The sequence below is a fragment of the Suricata suricatta genome, chromosome 8, assembly GCF_006229205.1.
Source record: "Suricata suricatta isolate VVHF042 chromosome 8, meerkat_22Aug2017_6uvM2_HiC, whole genome shotgun sequence".
Classification (NCBI taxonomy): Eukaryota; Metazoa; Chordata; class Mammalia; order Carnivora; family Herpestidae; genus Suricata; species Suricata suricatta.
Window position 1 is genome coordinate 131,061,542 of NC_043707.1, and position 18,193 is coordinate 131,079,734.

General features: G+C 50.9%; 1 protein-coding gene across 4 annotated transcripts in view; it reads right to left on the reverse strand.

The window, feature by feature from the left end:
- Positions 1-15,299: 15,299 nt before the first annotated feature.
- The window catches only part of TMEM51 (transmembrane protein 51), a 55,350-nt gene continuing 52,456 nt past the window's right edge, over positions 15,300-18,193 (reverse strand). For all 4 annotated transcript variants that reach the window (XM_029950094.1, XM_029950093.1, XM_029950096.1 and 1 more), the window contains exon 4: positions 15,300-16,452. In XM_029950094.1, coding sequence (XP_029805954.1) covers positions 16,041-16,452 — 412 coding nt within the window. In that variant the 3' untranslated portion in view covers positions 15,300-16,040. The remainder of the gene's footprint in view (positions 16,453-18,193) is intronic.

Consider the following 18,193-nt stretch of genomic DNA (forward strand, 5'->3'; position numbering starts at 1 on the left):
GAGTCTGAAGGGCCTGTGTTCAAGTTCAGCTCCCTTGGTGCCATCTGTCCCCATACACTGGACTGAATAATGTTTAAATTTTTTTTAACGTTTTTATTTACTTTTGAGAAAGAGAGACAAAGTGTGAGCAGGGGAGGGGTAGAGAGAGAGAGGGAGACACTGAATCTGAAGCAGGCTCCAGGCTAGCTGTCAGCACAGAGCCCGATGCAGGGCTCGAACCCACGAACCGTGAGATCATGACCTGCGCCAGAGTTGGACGTTTAATCACCTGAACCACCCTGGGGCCCCTGGACTGAATAATGGTAACCGAGGGCTTTCTACGTGCTGGGTGTGGGCTCAGCTCTCCCTGTGGGCCACTGCATTTAATCCTCACGATCAAACACCTCGAACACGGCTTCTGCAGAGGAAACCTAAAAACAACGTTGGCGATGATCATTATTTCTAGCCAAGCACTCCCATTATCGCAGGAAAATATGGCTCAGAGACATGGAGGAATGCGCCCAAGGCCGTACAGCGAAAACATCTGGCAGGATTTGAATCTAGAGCAGGATGACAGAACAGGCACATCCTCCAGGGACTGCAGGTGACCCAGCCACAGGAGGATGCATGCTCCCCTCCCCTGGGGACCGGCCAGGCTCCCGTCTGCCCTGAGGCCCCAGCTGGCCGTGCCCCAGGCAGGGAGGGAAACTGTCCAAAGGAGGGCAGCTGGGGCGGACCTGCCACCAAACTCAGCCTGGACACTGGTCTTCCTTTCTGGGGGACCCTCTGCCCCCGTAAAACCTCCTTCAGTGTCAGCCACCTTCTCTGGGCTGCCTTTGACTCGGGAGGACACCCCCGCTGCACCCCCTTCCCAGAACTGGTGCCCTTGTATTTCAAATAGAAATGAATGCCGCCCCCTCACCCCAGGCCCACCAGGAGGGTAGGAGGCTTGCCCAGCCTCTGCAGGGTGAGGGAGAGCCAGAGAAAGTGCAGGAAGAGGAGCGAGGGAGAGCAGGAGGGGAAGAGAGCCCGGGGGCAGCAGGAAGGCCTAGCGGCTGGTGCGGTGACAGTTGGGAGAGCGGCCGGCTGGGGGCTCCACAGCCCCTGAAAACCTGGTCCTTCAGGCTTTGCAAGTACAGGGTTATGTTTTTGTGTGCACGCACACACGCACACACACACTCATGAAAATAAATGCAAATCCCAGAAAGGACACCTGGTTTCGGAGGGCTTCCCTGCTGCTGTCCCCATCCCCCTCCCCTGGCTGACCGTGCGAAGACGCGAAGGCCTTTCTCAAATGGACTCTTCCATTGCTGCCCTGGTGTCTCTCGCCAGTCTCTCTCCAGACTCGACTCCCCTCAGTTCCTGGGGCTTTGCCACGGGAGTGAGTGAGTGCCTCCTGTTTGTAAAGTGTGCTGATCTGCGGATCCCACCTCGGGTGTGGGCTTCTGAGTTCTGTCTGCACCTCCCTTCTGCCCCCGCCCAGGGCACAGGTGCTATAGCAAGGGCCGGAAGGCAAGGATTTCGGGGGTCGGTGTGTTCGAGATCCTGAACTGTGCCCGGCACAACAGGCTTGCTCCGTGAGTGTTTGCAAAGATCCTTGTCGCTTCTGTCGGCTTGTGTTGTTTTCTGGATGAGGTGGGAGGCCGGCCCAAGGTCACAGACACCCTGGGGAAAACTGATTTGCGTCAAGACTCCCGATCCACAGCAAACCTGACCTCTGAGCAGCCGTGTATCATCTTGCCCGTTGCCCCGGGATATTTCAGGGTGTGGGTGTCAGAGACAGGCTGAGCTCCCTCTTCTGGGGACCCCCGGAGGGATTCCCAAGAACCCGCCTGGTCCCTAGGGGGTGATACCTGCCGGACAACTCCATAAACTCTACCTTCAGGCATCTGGCCAAGCAGCCCTGTGCTGGTTTTTTGCGGGTGACAATGAACCTTTATGAATGTGGCCGACAAGACCAGCGAACGCTTGTCTAGGTTTGTCAGGCGCCCGCCACTCTGCCCGGCATGGTTTTATTTCCCTCTTAGCCCAACCCATTTTACAGAAGGGGGCACAGGAAAGGCAGGTGACTGTCGGGTTACACATCTTGTAACAGGTCAGACCAGGATTCTCCTCTGGCTGTTTGACTCCAGAATGCTGCATTTTTTGGGTAATCTTTTTATCGAAAAACAACATAATTCAAAATATTAGAAAGTGCACTAGTCGTGGGGCACCCGGGTGGCTCAGTCAGTGAAGTGCTGGACTTCGGCTCAGGTCATGATCTCACAGTTCGTGGGTTCGAGCCCCGCGTCGGGCTCTGTGCTGACAGCTCGGAGCCTGGAGCCTGCTTCGGATTCTGTGTCTCCCTCTCTCTCGGCCCCTCCCCTGCTCACATTCTGTCTCTCTCCTTCTCTCAAAATAAATAAACATTAAAAAAATTTTTTTTTAAAGTGCAGGCCAGAACCCAGACCCAGAAGCAGACTGCCGCCGCGGAGACTCCCTGTGCTCCCGGCCCGTCACCGCCCTCCCACCACCCTGACCTCCGACATCATGGATTAGTTCTGCCTCGTTCTGAGCGTCATCTAAATGAACTACACAGTTTCTGTTTCTGCCTGGTTTCTTTCACCCAACATGACACTTGGGACTTGGCCTTGTCTGACGTCACTAGGCCGTTCATTCCCCCTGCGGTGTTTCCTTCCACCGGGGCAGTCGCCTATTCCTGCATGACACGCAATGACCAACTTAGCGGCTCAAACAACACACCCTCATCAGCTCACAGTTTCAGTGCGTCAGGAGCCGGCCACCCGCCGGGCGTCTGCACCAAGGGGCTGGCCGGGGCCGGGGGTCTCATCTGAGACTCAGATGGGGGAAGGACCCACTTTGAAGTTCATGTGGCTGTTGGGAAGATTCTGTTCCCTGAAGGTTGTTAGGGCCTCCCCCCTCGCTGACTCTTAGCCAGAGGCCCCCCGTCTTGTTTGCCGTGTGGTCCTCCTCCTGAGGTGGCTGTGACATCAGGGCCAATGCGAGTCCGTGGAGGGAGTCTCCGAGTGAGATGAGAGTTATCACCGGATGTGACATAATCATGGAAATGGCATCCCCAACAGCTCTGCAGCATGGCGTTGGCTAGAAGTGAGGTACAGGTCCTACTTGTGCTCATGGGGCGGGATCACCCAGAGGTGCGGACGCCAGCCATCGTGGGGAGCCACTGTGTCCCTGTGGCTTTGGTATGCCCATGTGCACGTGACTCTTGGAAAAATGCCTCCGAGTAGAATGTCTGGGCCATGACCCATACGTTCAACGGCAGAAGATTCTGCCAGACATTTTCCCCAAGAGACGGGACCATCTAGTATCCCTGAGCAGTGTGTGAGCGTTCCAGCCAGAGCACCGGTTTTTTTTTAATGTTTATTAATTTTTTTTGAGAGAGAGAGAGTCAGAGTGTGAGTGGGGTTGGGGCAGAGAGACAAAGAGACACAGAATCTGGGGCAGGCTTGAGGCTCTGAGCTGTCAGCACAGAGCCTGACGCAGGGCTCGAACTCATGAACCACGAGATCGTGACCTGAGCCGAAGTCAGACGCTCAACCGACTGAGCCCCCCAGGCGTCCCATCACCTGCTTTTTAATACCCTGCTCCACTCTCCTTGCGGAGGGCCAGTGTGACCTGGGGTTCTTCAGGACAGGAGGTCCTAAACCTGGCCCCTTGTCAGAATCACCACATTTCTGGACCACAAGTCCAGACTTTCTGATCATTAGAGGGCTGGAACATAAACTGAAGGGTACGGTCCCTGAGGCAGAATCCTTGTCTGCTTCATCCATATATCCCTGGTGCCTAGCGCAGCCCCCAGCAGGCAGTTGGTACTGTCACTCCCCCCTCTTTTTTTTTTAAATTCAATGAATAAGTTTAGAAACTGTTGTTCAAGAATTAGGCCTTGGGGAGGGTGTAAACTCCTGAAATCGGGAGGAAACTGTGACGTGTCTGAGCCCCGGGCATTTTTCTGGGAAGAGGACCCAGATCCTTAAGCAGAGGCCTCCCGGCAAAGGCTAACAGCCGCTGTGGTTGGATCCTGTCTGGCCTGGTCATTTGATCACAGTGAGAAACAGCTGCTCTTGGGGAAGGACGGAGTTTAGAAGCGAGGAGAGACCCCGCGCTTGCTTGGAGGCCTCGCCATCTGACACCTTGCCGGTTTTGACTCTTGATGCAGGGCGGCTTGGGGTGGGCGAGCCTGGCCGCTGCCGGCCTCTGGGGACCCCCGGCAAATTCCAGGCACCTCAGTTTCCTTCTGCCGGAGCCGACAGGCGCCCGGCCTTGTGGGCAAACTTCTCCATTTGTCTAGTGTGAGATGACCTCGCCGTTTGTCACCCTCTCCCTCGTTTTCCAGAGGTGTCACCGCATCTTGCTGCTGTCTGCGTCCTTTTGTCATTTGAACAGTGCTCCCGTTTCGGAGCTCACATGCTCTTCATCTTCCTTTCTGAGAGCACATCACCCTCGTGCCCCTCTAGACATTTCTTCTCGGGTTTCCTCTGAATCATTTCATTCCGTCCAGATAACGTCCGCTTTTCCGCCTTCCTGGCCGCACTCAACACAGACCCTCTCTTTTCCCCAGAACAACTGTTCTTTCTTTCTGATTCCTCGCCGAAGGCCTCATCTTTCACGGTGGTTTCTGACTTCTGAGAGCTGATTGTTTTTTGAAATTTGAATCTCAAAGATCATCCCTTCTAATCTGAGGCTGAATTTGGAGCCGTCCAGAAGCAAGGGGGACAGGAACGTTGCTGGGTAATTAGGATCCTCGGCAGACAGGCTGAGCGCTCCACAGGGACCTGGGGACAGAGAGGGAGGCACGTTCTTCTGCTGTGGGGTGGGGCTTGGAGGGGGGAGGGCTCAGGAAAGGCTCTTTTAAGAAAAAGGAAGCCTTTTACCTGAGTCTCAAAGGATGGGTAGGATTCCAGGTGGCAGAGCAGGGAGAGAAGACTGTGTGGGGGGAAGGGGCATGGGGAACAGAGGAGAGGTGGGGAGAGCAGTGATCGGGGAAGCTGGGTATGGTGGTACAGGGTCGGAGGGGGGGAGGCCAGGTGCTGAGACAGGACACTGAAGGCCCGTGTCAACTCTGAAATACGTTTGCTTGGCTTTCACAGTGTGTGAAATACTTTTAAGTAGTTACTGAAGGGCTTGGACTCCTTCAGTGGAGCGACAGGGAAACCGATTCCAACCAGCTTCATCCTGAAAGCAAATTCACCTGTTACCATAAATGAAAAGTCTAGAGGGAACAGCTGGATTCAGGCCCCAGTGATGTCACCAAGCCCTGGCCTCTGTCCAGCTTTCAGCCACATGGATCTGACCTCGGATAGAATCTCTGCATCATGGTCACAAAAGGGCTGCCATAGCTCCAGCCCTTGCATCTTCTTAGCTTTGCATCCCACGGGGAAGAGTGAGAGTCTTTTCCCTAAGGTTCCCCCAAAGGCCTCACTGCTTCTCATTTTCTATGACTGGGGAACAGGCCCCTTCCTGAGTCAATCACTGAGGCCTGGAGACTGTTCTGCTCTGACTGGCTGAGCTTGGAGGTCCATTCTGGCTTGAGAGAGTGGATGGGAGGAGGTGTGGTCCCCAAAGGGGGATCATAACACCAGAGTATTTTATTTTATTATTATTTTTAAATGTTTATTTATTTTGAGGGGGGTACGGACAGAGAGAGGGAGAGAGAGAATCTCTGTGCTGACATCACAGAGCTCAGCACGGGGCTTGAACTCATGAACTGTGAGTTTGTGACCTGAGTCAGATGCTTAACTGACTGAACCACCCAGGTGCCCCAACATATAATTTTATTTTAAAATTTTTATTTATTTTTGCTTTTTTATTTAAAAATTTTTTAATGTTTATTTTATTTTTGAGAGAGAGAGAGAGTGTAAGTGGGGGAGGGACAGAGACAGAGGATTCGAAGCAGGTTCTGAGCTGTCAGCACAGAGCCCAATGTGGGGCTCAAACCCATGAGCTGTGAGATCATTTCCTGAGCTAAAGTTGGACGCTTAACCAACTGAACCACCCAGGTGCCCCCCAACATAGTATTTTAGAAGAGAGGTAATAGGTGACAAAAACTTCAGGTATCTGGCATGGGGGCCAATGTGTATGGACCATCTTAGTTTAATGTTTGTTTATTGAGAGAGAGAGAGAGTGGGGCGGGGGAGGGGGGTAGAGAGAGAGAAGGAGAGAGAGTCCCAAGCAGGCTTTATGCTGTTTGTGCAGAGCCCAACATGGGGCTCGAACTCACAAACTGTGAGATCAGCACCTGAGCCAAAATCAAGAGTGTGACTCAACTGACGGAGACAGCCCGGCGCCCTGAGAGACCGTTTTCATTTACATTAAAATCTGAATTAATGCCTTTTCTTGGAACATGGGACCCCGGGCTCTATGCTCACATGTAGATCAGCTGTCCGTGGGGCTGAGGAGGGACTGCCCTCTCTAGACGCGGTCTGGCCCTGCCCGCCCCCTGCGCTGCGCACTTTTCCTCTCTGGCCTCGGGAGCACTTCCGCTTCAATGGCCAGCATAACTCGATTCTGCACGGAAATCTGTTTCTCCCCCGAGAATGGAGTCGCCAAAAGCACAGGAGTCAGATGGCTCTCCCTGCGCTCGCATAAACCCCGAGGACAAATGCCTGCCGTTTTTGGTAGTCTGGGTCCTTGCTGGTGTGTAAATTGCTCTTTTAAAAAAAATTTAAGGGGCCTCTGGGGCTCCGTCCACTGAGCGTCAGACTCGGGTGCTGATCTCACCGTTCAGGAGCCTGAGCCCCCACATCGGGCTCTGCGCTGATGGCACAAAGCCTGCGTGAGATTCTCCCTCTCTCCCTCTCTCTCACCCTTCCCCCACTTGTGTGCACTCTGTCTCTCTCTCCAAATAAATAAAATAAACAAAATAAAAGATTTATTTTTTTTTAATTTTTTATTGTTTAAATTTATTTTTGAGAGACAGAGAGAGACAGCGAGAGCAGGGGAGGGTCAGAGAGAGGGAGACAGAATCGGAAGCTGAATCCAGGCTCTGAGCTAGCTGTCAGCACAGAGCCCGACACGGGGCTCGAACCCACGAACTGTGAGATCAAGACCTGAGCCGAAGCCGGCTGCTTAACCGACTGAGCCACCCAGGTACCCCAAAATGAAAGATTTAATACATAGTGATTTTAGAAGCTGCACTTGATAATTCCAGGGTCTGAAGTCCTTCGGGTGGGTGGGTGGGCGTCTCCCTCTATTATTTGCTTCTGGCAAATAATAAAAATAACAAAATAAAAGTTAAAAAAATAATAAAAACCATATTGGCTTGTTTCTCAGATGTGTAGTGATTTGATCGGATCTCATTTCTTTTTTTTTAAGTTTTTAAATTTATTTTTGAGAGGCAGAGAGAGACAGCATGAGCAGGGGAGGGTCAGAGAGAGGGAGATATGCACAGAGACCAACGTGGGGCTCAAACCCATGAACCATGAGATCATGACCTGAGCTGAAGCCGAATGCTTAACCGACTGAGCCAACCAGGTGCCCCCGGATCTCATTTCTCATTGAAGTTAACCTGTGGGACTTCTGGCGGTTCTGATTCCGGGCTGTTTTCCTTCTGGAAAGCTTTTTGTTTGTTCCAGCTGAATGCCAGGGACGCTGATAACCTGGGGCCACTTACATTTACTTCCTCAGCTTGGGGTTTGCCCACTGAACACACAGAGTATAAATCTGAACCTTAGACCCAGGTACTTACAGATCCTGAGGGTGACAGTCATCTTTATTATTTCTGTGGCCATAATTAAATTTGCCCTCCAGACCCACACTGAAAACAGATGGGCTGCCTCATAGTCTCCCTTTCCCGGCAGTCCAGGAAAAAAAATGTTAGAGCCCTCCCTTGGCCAGGGTGGACAGCAGCTCTGAGAAGTCTGGCTTGATCTGGGCATCTGAGATGTGGCAAAGGGCCAAGTCTTAACCTCCCGTTGCTGGCACCTGTTAGCTTCCCAGATTGGTAGAGGCGTTTACTGATTGGCTTACCCTGTGGTTGTAGCTCACTCTACCTGTGTCATATGCTTGCCGGTTCCTTTGGGACAGCTTACATCAAAAAGTTGTTTTTACTATGGGATTTTTGAAACAAACACAAAAATAGACAAAGAGTACAAGTCAATGGACTTCATGTACCCATGAACCAACTTCAATATTTTCTCAATATTCTCCCATTTCTGTTTTTCTTCCTTTTGGATTTCTTCTGGATTAATTAATTATTTTTTTAATGTTTATTAATTTTTGAGAGAGAGTGCATGAGTGGGAGGAGGAGAAAGAGGGGGGCATCCAAAGAGGGCTCCAAGCTGAGACCACAGAGCCTCATGCGGGGCTTGAACTCACAAACTACATCCAACTTCGGCTCAGGTCATGATCTCTTTCCTTTTATGTATCAATATTCAAAGTCAGAAGCAACTGCTAAAGTAACTGATGAGTTAAAAATTTTTTTTAATGTTTATTTTATTTTTGAGAGACAAAGAGAGACAGAGAATGAACAGGGGAGGGGCAGAGAGAGAGGGAGACACAGAAACTGAAGCAGGCTCCAGGCTCTGAGCTGTCAGCACAGAGCCCAACGTTGGGCTCGAACTCACAAACCATGATCATGACCTGAGCTGAAGTCGGATACTTAACCGACTAAGCCTCCCAGGTGCCCCTGATGAGTTTTTAAAAATATCATTAGAAAAAATAAAAATATCATTAGGAATCTTTTCTTTTTTCTTAAGTTTTATTCATTGAGAGAGAGAGGGAGACGGCATGCTCGAGCAGAAGTGGGGGAGGGACAGAGAGCGAGAGGAAGAGAGAGAGAATCCCAAGCAGGCTCCACGCAAAGCCTGATGCAGGGGCTGAACCCATGAACCTCGAGATCATGACCTGAGCTGAAATCAACAGTTGGACTCAACCAGCTGAGCCATGCAGGTGCGCCTCATTAGGAATCTTTGATTAAAAACTCTGTAGATGTGTTGCAGGCCACTGAGGTCATTACTTGGCTTGATGATCACCAACACCATCTCAGGGGTCCCCCGAGATGGGCTCCGTGTCCTCTGTCCTTCCGGGTGGAAACCACACAATATTTAAGTATTTTGTGTTGCACCGGGTGGTCTTTAGGCAAGAATCCTTGTCTCAGTTTTCCTTCCCTATACAAGGTCGTTGGACAAGATGTGCTCCGGGCACCATTCCGGTTCTAAACTCTACTTTCTCTAGCATTTTCACACATAGTTTACTCATTGGACCCGCCAGTCTTGTGGCCCAAGGCAGTTGTCAACATCTCCATTTTCCAAACATGGAAACTGCGCCCCCGAGTGGTAATATTTTTTCCAATTCCCCATAACGCATTTCCCCCACTAGACCTCAAGCTATGGTTCCCGGTCAGGGATATTTTGCAGCCCAGGGGACTAGTGACAATGTCTGGAGGCAGTTTTAATTGTCACACACGGGAGAGGTGCTACTGGCATCTAATTGAGAGAGGCCAGGGATGTTGCTAAACATCCTATGACGCACCAGACAGCACCCCGACCCCCACCCTAAGTCAATGTCATCCAGCCCCAAGTTCAATAGTACCAGAGCTGAGGAACGGGGACTTGAAGCAATCCATAGGGATAGAGCCATATGCCTTTTCATCCAATGTTTATTCAATGAAAGGATGTATAAAAATGTACACGTCTGAGAATTCAGGCACGCAGTGGGACGGTGGGACAGTCTGTTTGTAGCATATTCACAGAACTTAGCCCTTCGGTGTTCTCCTCCGTTTCCCCTTCAGTCTTATTTCTGGCTCCTGTTTCGCCCCTGGAGACTGTTCTATTATTGGCCCAAGGGAAGATTAATGGACAATTTTTACTGCTTTCAAGCCAATAGGAAAAGTTTATGCCTTCCCCCCCCCCCCTTAACTTGGGAAATAAACATCAAAATCAAGTTTTATCCCAAATAGCAGTCAGCTCTTTCTTTGCCATTTCAATCGATTGAATGGATGTTTCCAATAAGCTTAGCATTATCTTTAAAAATCATTAAAACTATTGCATTCTCCTCATGGCTTCTCCCATATTCCCTTTCTTGCTGCATTTGTACTGATTTAAAATAAACCCACTTGGTGCTGAAATGGCTGTACTGTGGGCGAGTGCTAGAATGGCATGCCCTTTACTAACTGAAAGTCAGTTTGTGGGCTAGCAGGTGGACTCTGATTTTTAAAAAGACAACTAATTCGTCAGGAGAAAAATGCGGCATTTTATTTTATCTTATTTTATTGGTTCTATTTTTCAATTTTAGGTAAAGCAGATGCATTTATTCTCTTGCTTTTCCCAAGTATTCATACCCCCTCCCTTGTAAACACATACTTACAGGGGTGCCTGGGTGGCTCAGTCGGTTGAGCCTCCGATTTTGGCTCAGGTCAGATCTCACGTTCGTGGGTTCGAGCCCCGCATCGGGCTCTGTGCTGACAGCTCAGAGCCTGGAGCCTGCTTCCAGTTCTGTGTCTCCTTCTCTCTCTGCCCCTCCCCCTCTCAAGCTCTGTCTCTCTCTATCAAAAATAAATAAAACATTAAAAAAAACCACATACTTACAGCTTTGTCATAGTGGCCACCACATTGTTACATTATCTTCTCTCTTTTGTGATTCGTTAAAGTGGATGCTAATGATTTTCCCAGTCTGGACAAAATTGCCAAGATGCTTCCTAAATTAAGACATCTGAGGATAAATACTAGGAATGTTCTCGGGTTTAAAGTTTCCATGCAGCTCTCAAATTTGATATGGTACTTAGTCCAGCAAGCCCTGAGCAGCATGCTGTGTTATTGATATTGTTTTTTTCTGAGCAGGCTTACAGCTCAGAAAAGATCATGCCATAATTTCTGCTTCTCCAATTATATTGTAGTTGTTTTATTTTGTTATATATCTTTTATTAGTATGCTTTTAAGTAACCTAAACTTAAAAAAAAATCTATTTGAGTTTGCAAATACTGTTGACTATTGTCTTTCCCACATCCTATAAATTACAGTTAATAAATTCCAGTGCGGAGTTTCAATGCACAGGGGAGGGACTGGGGATGGAGGAAAGGAGGAAAGACCTGTTTGTATCATGCCATGGAGAATTAGATTTATAGTTCTGGGTTGGGAAGGGATACAAAAACAGTCTCTTTTTATGTAAAAGGAGGTGGGACAGTCTGTCTGTAGCATAAGGGACAGTTTTTTTAAAGGAAAATGGTAAGTACCACACTTAGGCTGATCTCCAAGGATGATTGTTTCTTTTTTTTTTTTTAATGTTTATTTATTTTTCAAAGGTAAGGAGAGGCAGAGGGAGAGAGACAGAGTATCCAAAGCAGGCTCTGAACCTGCAGTAGAGAGCTTGAACTCACGAACCACGAGACCATGACCTGAGCGGGAGCTGGATACTTAACCGACTGAGACACCCAGGAACCCCAAGGATGACTGTTTCTTGCTTTTTGACGGAGCTGACATTGGGTGGCCAGGCTCTATCCCCAGAGTCCCCACTGCCCAAGAGAATGGGTCTTTCTTCGTCTACTGCAGGATTTGTCACCCTTGGGACTATTGGCATTTGGGGCAAGACAACTCTTTGTTGGAGGCATTGCAGGACATTTGGTAGCCTCCCTGCCCCCTCCAACCATTGTAATGTTCCACACGGCCCCTGGGGAGCAAAGTTAATCCTGGCAGAGAATCACTGATCTGGGGTGAAAAATGCCAGTCCTGGTGTTGGCGTGAATGTCTAACAGTGTCACTGGGAGCTGAGAATGGTTTGTCACACGTTTGTCTGGGGGTTCATTGGTTTCTATCAGGGTGCCATCCATGTGACTGCCTTCCTCTCGCAGCAGTTTGGTTCTCCCTGGAGGCGTCAGGTGCTGGGCCATCTTGCTGATCTTGCCCTGGGGCCCTCACTGGTGAGCTTTGGTCTGAGAGCCGCACAATAAGGAAGCTAATGGACAGCTTTGTCAATGAGCCCCAGGACTTTGGACATCTCTTGTCCGTTCTGGGTCTGACTCTCCCCCAGTAGAATTACTGCATTTGGCTCAATCACCATCCCTGTGGCGTATTCCTGACCATGGAAGAAGCTTTGTGGGGGAAAAAGGGGCCTGCAGCCACATTGGTTTGGGAAATGCTACATCCTGCAGCATCTGCTTGGAGATTCATAATGTGCATAAGCATATGAGAGACTTTCTAGAATTCTCTGCACTCAGATATCCATCTGGCTCACTCCCCACTTTTCTTCAATGTTACTTCCCCAGAGACTTTTCCTGTCCTCAGATAGGAGATCCTCTATTGCTTCATCTTTCTGCAAGGGCTTTTCATTTCCTGACATTACAGCTCATATTCACTTATTTGTTTATCATCTGTCCCCTTGTGCCCAGAACATAGCCTCTGCGTCAGCAGGGACTCGGTCCGTGTGTTCGCAGCTTGTCCCTAGCACGTGGCCCACAGTACTCACTGAGTAAAACTGTGTGGAATGAATAGACTTGGTCTCATTTGTGGATTCCCAAATGAATTTAACCAGGGACATTTTTTTTGCTTCCGCTGATTAGAATCCAGGGGGGAAAGCGGGAGGCATCACCAGGAGAGGGGCTCTAAATCCTGGTAAGCATGGCCCTCCTGGCATTCACTTTCTTAGTATGAGCCGCTCAGTGCTGAATGTCCTCGGCAAGCTGGTATGAGGCTGGGAAGCAAACAGAGTGGACTGACTTGTCCGCTGTCCCTGATGGGAGCTGCTGTCTGGTGAACTGAGGAAAAGGCAACCTTGGCCTCAAGTATCTGCTTGCGGCTCCCCTTGGTCAGAGCTGCAGCCCATCGGGGACGGTGCCCGGCACTGTCTACTCGCAAAGGCAGCACCTGCCTTCAAGGACTTTGGCTCGATTTAGGCTCAGAGCTCCAAGGGGGAATTTATTGGGAGGTCATGGCATCTTCTGTGGAAGGAACCCAAGGGCTGGGCTGGGCTTCCCAAGGGACAAGGACCAAGGGCCATAAAGTCATCAGAAGACAGCTGTGTCTGAGATTTTTATAAAGAAATGCTTATTTATTTTTGAGAGAGAGAGAGCAAGAGAGCAAGCCCAAGTGGGAGAGGGGCAGAGAGAGAGAAGGAGACACAGAATCTGAAGCAGGCTAGGGGCCCCAAGCTCTCAGCATAGAGTCTGCTATGGGGCTGGAACTCATGAACCATGAAGTCCGATCCTTAACTGACTGAGCCATCCAGGCGCCCCTATCTCTGAGATCCTATTGTTCATTACAGGACTAATGGATTCTTGGGAGAGAAGGATCTAGCACAGCTCAGCTTCTGATTGGTTCTCCTGGGTCAGGTGGACACATACCCCAGGTCCAATCAGCTGTGGTCTGAGTGACTGGTGCTCACGTGACACCAACATGGCAACTGAAAGTCCTCCTTTTGGGTGGAGGGGCTAAGTGGGAACTTGCTCTGCTCTTTCTTGGCCCCGAGGCCCAAGAACAAGTGTGTGGCTTCTTGAATTTTCTCCCATTTTTGTCCTTTCACATTTAAGAACAAAACAGCATGATGAGGAAAGGGCTGGGAACTTTATTCTGGTTTTTACTTTTTTTTTTAATGTTTTTTATTTATTTTTTGAGACAGTGTAAGCAGGGGAGGGACAGAGAGAATCTGAAGACAGGCTCCAGGCTCTGAGCTGTCAGCACAGAGCCTGACGTGGGACTTGAACCCATGAAACCCAAGATCATGACCTGAGCCGTAGTCAGACACTCAACTGACTGAGCCACCTAGGTGCCCCCTCCCCCCCCTTTTTTTTTTTTTAATAATCACAAGAGAGCCCTGATAGGTCTGGACCCTTGTGCAAACAGGATGAGTGTGCCTTGGGGAATTCTGAGGTGAAGGTGGTCCCCACTTAATATTGTGGGTCACTTTTTGCCTGTCTAGCACTGTTCAGGTCTCCATCCAATAGCCAATGTTCCCAGCTAACATTGCCTCCGCCTTCCTTGTAGACAGAGGTGAACCCACGCTCTACATGTTACATGTGGAGGGTAACAAGTGCCTACCGACGTGGTGGCCTAAAGCCGGCCTCAGCCGGGCCACAGTCAAGGTGGCAGCAACCTTGGATGGGTGGGGGGAATCCCCCACCTCCTCCGGCTCCGGTGGCTGCCGGCAGCCTAAGGACGGCTCATCTCTGCCTCCGTGGTCACACGGCCTCCTCCTCCTCTCTGTGCAATGTTCCCGATCTCTCATTTGTGAGTGCCCTTGTGGATGGCATTTCGGGTTCACCCGGATGATCCAGGGTGACCTCATCTTCAAAGCCTTAATCACGCCTGCCAAACCTTCACCTGGTGAGGTTACGTTCTCAGGTCCTTGGAATCAGGTGCGGATACCTTTTCGGAGTCACCAGTGAGCACACGGCACTGCAAGCCCCAAAGCTTTCTCCCCCCCCCCCCCCCCCCCCCCGGAGGGTCTAGGCTGGGCAGGCACCGTGCCTGATAATCTACCGGAACCCAGATTGAGGGCCTTCAGAGCTCCGCTTTGCATCATGAAAGTGAAAGGTTGGGATGGGGGCCCTGTTGCCAATCCTGAGATGAGGAGGTGATTTGCTTCCTGTCTGTTGCCTCTTCCTTACTTAGGGGCTTTTAGGAAACCCCCCCCAGGACCTCAGAATTTACTCTTGGAACCAGGCAGAATTTATCCTCTTCTTGGCCATGCAGACCTCACGTCAGGCTCACAATACCAGGAAGGCGCCCCTGGGGCCAGGGGGTGTCTTCCCAGATGCCCACTCTACGGTCAAGACCGTGACCCCAGACGTCGCTGTTCCTCTCCTCTGGGTCGGCCTCAGCAGTCTGCACCCCCACGGACATTCTCATTGTTGAACTGCTTTCCTGGGCTCCACAGGGAGGCACTTGGCCTTCTCGGTGAGGACGCGCTCACCCAGCCTGTGAGAGCCTACAGCTCAGAGGCTCCCTCCGGGCTGGGTGTCAGGAGGGGGGCATGGGGAGGGGCTTAGATAGGTCAGAGCTGCTGTCCAAACAGCCACAAGGTTCTGTTGGGCATGTGGGGAGGCGCCCCAGCTCTTGGGAAGCACAGATCCTCACTCAAGGTCTGAAAACGCTCCTTATGCTGAGTTACACAGTAGGGTGTTTAAAGAACTCAGAGCCAGGCGGCTGGGTTCAAACTCCAGCCTCGCCACTTGCTATCGAAGGGACATCGGGCACTTTCAGAAGCCCCTGTGAGTTACCTACAAAGTGGCAGGGACGCCAGGATACGGAGGAAACGGGACGACATACGTGAAACACTTAGCACGGCGCCTGGTGACGTGAAGTGTTGCGTGCAGGTTAGCAATTCTCATGATCAGCGCGGGAAGAGCTGCTACAGAATTCAGCGCCCGAGCGTCCTCCATAGAAAACATTTTATTATAAAAAGCTCAGTTGCACGGCATTTTAGAAGGGACAGAGTATCTCATAGCACGCTTCCCTTTTCTGCCCGTACATGGCGAGGCCAGGATCACTGGCCAGGAAAGACTCTGGTCTGATGTATGCAGCCCCGGGCCTCGGACCCTCAGAGGGCCGATGGCTTCAGGGGCTCCGAGATGGCCCACCTGGGCCTTGCTCCCCCCACACCCTCCCCAAATCACTGAGCCTCTTGTTTCTCTTCATTCACCAAGCGCCCCGTGTCCTTTCTCTAAGGCTGAGTCACATCTCCTGCCCACGGCTCAGGACTCCAGTGAGGAAAGCAAAGGATAACTTGTTGTCTCTTTGAAACAAAACAGTCCTAGTGGAAGCAAAACAAAAATCACGACCTAACCCAGCTGCTAGGGGACCTCTCCTGATTGGAAAGAGAAGCGTTGTCGCCAACGACTCCGAGTCGGGGAAGAACCACAGGAAAGGTGTCTGTGTGGTGCCCCCCGATGGGGTCCATGTCCCGAGGTCCGAGATGGCAGCTCTTTCGGATGCACCTGTTAAGTGAGGTTCCGTGGACGGCAGTCACCCCCTTGTCCCAGGACTCCCCACCCCCCGCCACATTGCTCTCTGTGCATCTGGCCCCTCTGCTTCTCAACTGCAGCTGAAGTGGCCTCCCTGGGGGTCGGTGGTGTGGAGGGTGAGCGGCCGGAGGGACACGCCCGAGCGGGGCTGTCAGTCAGGTGGCCGGGCGTCCGACGGCTTCTCCTGGACTTCATCGTACTGTGGCGGGGGAGTCAAGGGCTCGATGGAGGGAGGAGGGACATTTTTGTCTGGGAGGTTGATCCTGAAGTCTTTGAGGTGAAGCTTTTCGGATTTAATCCTTCGGACTTTCAGCGGCTTCAGGCGTTTGGCCAACTTGGAGTTCTGCCTGTCGGGCGGGTTCCCTGGGCTGGACTCCGCGCCGGCCCTGGCTGCGGTGGGGCTCGACTCCTCAAGCCCCGTCAAGGACTCGTAGGAAGGGAGAGAGACGCTCATCCTCGGGTTCTGGTCCCGTTCCCGAGCCTCCGAGTAGTCTGTGTGCATCACTTCCTCGTAGCTGGGGACATAGTACCTTGAGGAGGCCTCCTCCTCCTCCTCTTCCTGGCTGCAGGGTGACAAACAGCAACATGGAGAGAGTTAGCACACACGCATGCCCCTGAAAACCACAAGTAGGTGAGCTCCCGTGTCGGCACTGGGTCCTCCTCCACCAGCTCTGGAAACAGCCACTGGGTCCCAAGAGGAACAAAAGCTATCACTGCAACTGTTTGCTAGGAGTCGGGTGCTGTTCTAGGTACTTTAACACAGACCCACCAGTTTCATCTTCCTGACAACACTATGAGTTAGGTGCCATTATTATACCCATTTTGTGGATGGAGCAGAGGATACAGGGAGGTTATGTGATTCGGTCATGAATTTGGGAAGTGGGGAGAGCAGGAACTGAACACCACAGTCTCAGTGACTATACTGTATTATCTGGACATGTTCACACGGACATAATAAACCCCCTTTGTTTTTAAGCCTCTCATTTCACCACATGCAGCTGCCCAGCTGGGTCCTTTGGCCAAAGGCCACAGACAAGCATGAAATCGCTGCCAATTTGAAGTACAATGGTTTTCCCCAGATAGAGGACGAATATCTGATATAAAATCTATATATATTCCAAGTTTTTCTGTGAGTTTGTCTCCCAAGTTCACTACAAGACTTAAAAGACAGGTCAGGTCCTTAGGCTTATTCTCATTTGACTGTTGAAAGAGAAAACCAGAGAGTCAGGGCTTTGTTTATATATATATATATTTACAGGGAGTCACGCCATCAGCCATTTTCCAGGACCCTACACTTGAACCTGTGGGTGATAATGGCCGACATCTGACCCTCGCTGCGTGTCCAGGCCTTCCTTTCATCTCCCTCAGCAATGTGTGTGCTCATGGCGAGGGTGGGTAATTACGGGGGGGCTGATTTTCCTTCTTTGTCCTTTTCTGTATCTCCTAAGTTTTCTAGAATATGCACGCACCATCTTTTATCAGAAAATGGGTTGAATTTTTCCAAACGGAAAACAACCCCCCTTCCCGCTAACAAAGATAACAAACTTGTAGAAAGTCCAACCAACACAAGAAAGCCTCATGTGCAAAATAAACCCCTCCCAGCTCCTTCCAGCAAGAGACAACCACGAACACCGTGCCGTGCGCTTTTCCAGGCTCCTCTGTAACCCCAGAGCCGTGACATTAGATGCGATGAGGACCTTACCAAAGATGCTCTTAAAACCTCCTTTACTCGATGTGGTACCTATGGTCCCACGTTAGCAAGTGTAGGTCAACCGTGACTGCGCGTAGAATGCCACCGAGTGACGTGTCATCATGTAGCCTGAATGTCGGACAGTTCCGTTGTTTCTCAGGTTTTGTTATCCTAAGCAATGCTCTGATCAACAGAGGGGTACGCACTCCTTGGCACCTGCGTCACTGTCTTCCAGGGATCTCACAGAAGGGACAGGTCCACGCATCTTCAGTACCTCCTCTTACTGTGAGACTCCCAGCAAAAGGGTGGTGACAATCGACACCCCCATTTCCCTGCAGCTCCCCAACCCCGGGGCGCCTGTCCGCCTTGGCCATTCAGAGAGGCCAAGAATAGCAACACCTACTGCGTGCTTGCGTTTCACGACTAAGGAGGTTGAACATCTATTGTCTGAACACGTACGGAACGTTTGCTTATATGCTTTGTCCGCTTTCCCCCCAGTGTGTCCATCTTTCACATTTGTCTGTAAGGGCTCTACCTAGAGGAGGGATGTCAACCTTTATGAGCTGTTCCCCAACTTATCACTCATTTCTTGAATGTGTTTGCGGCATTCTGGG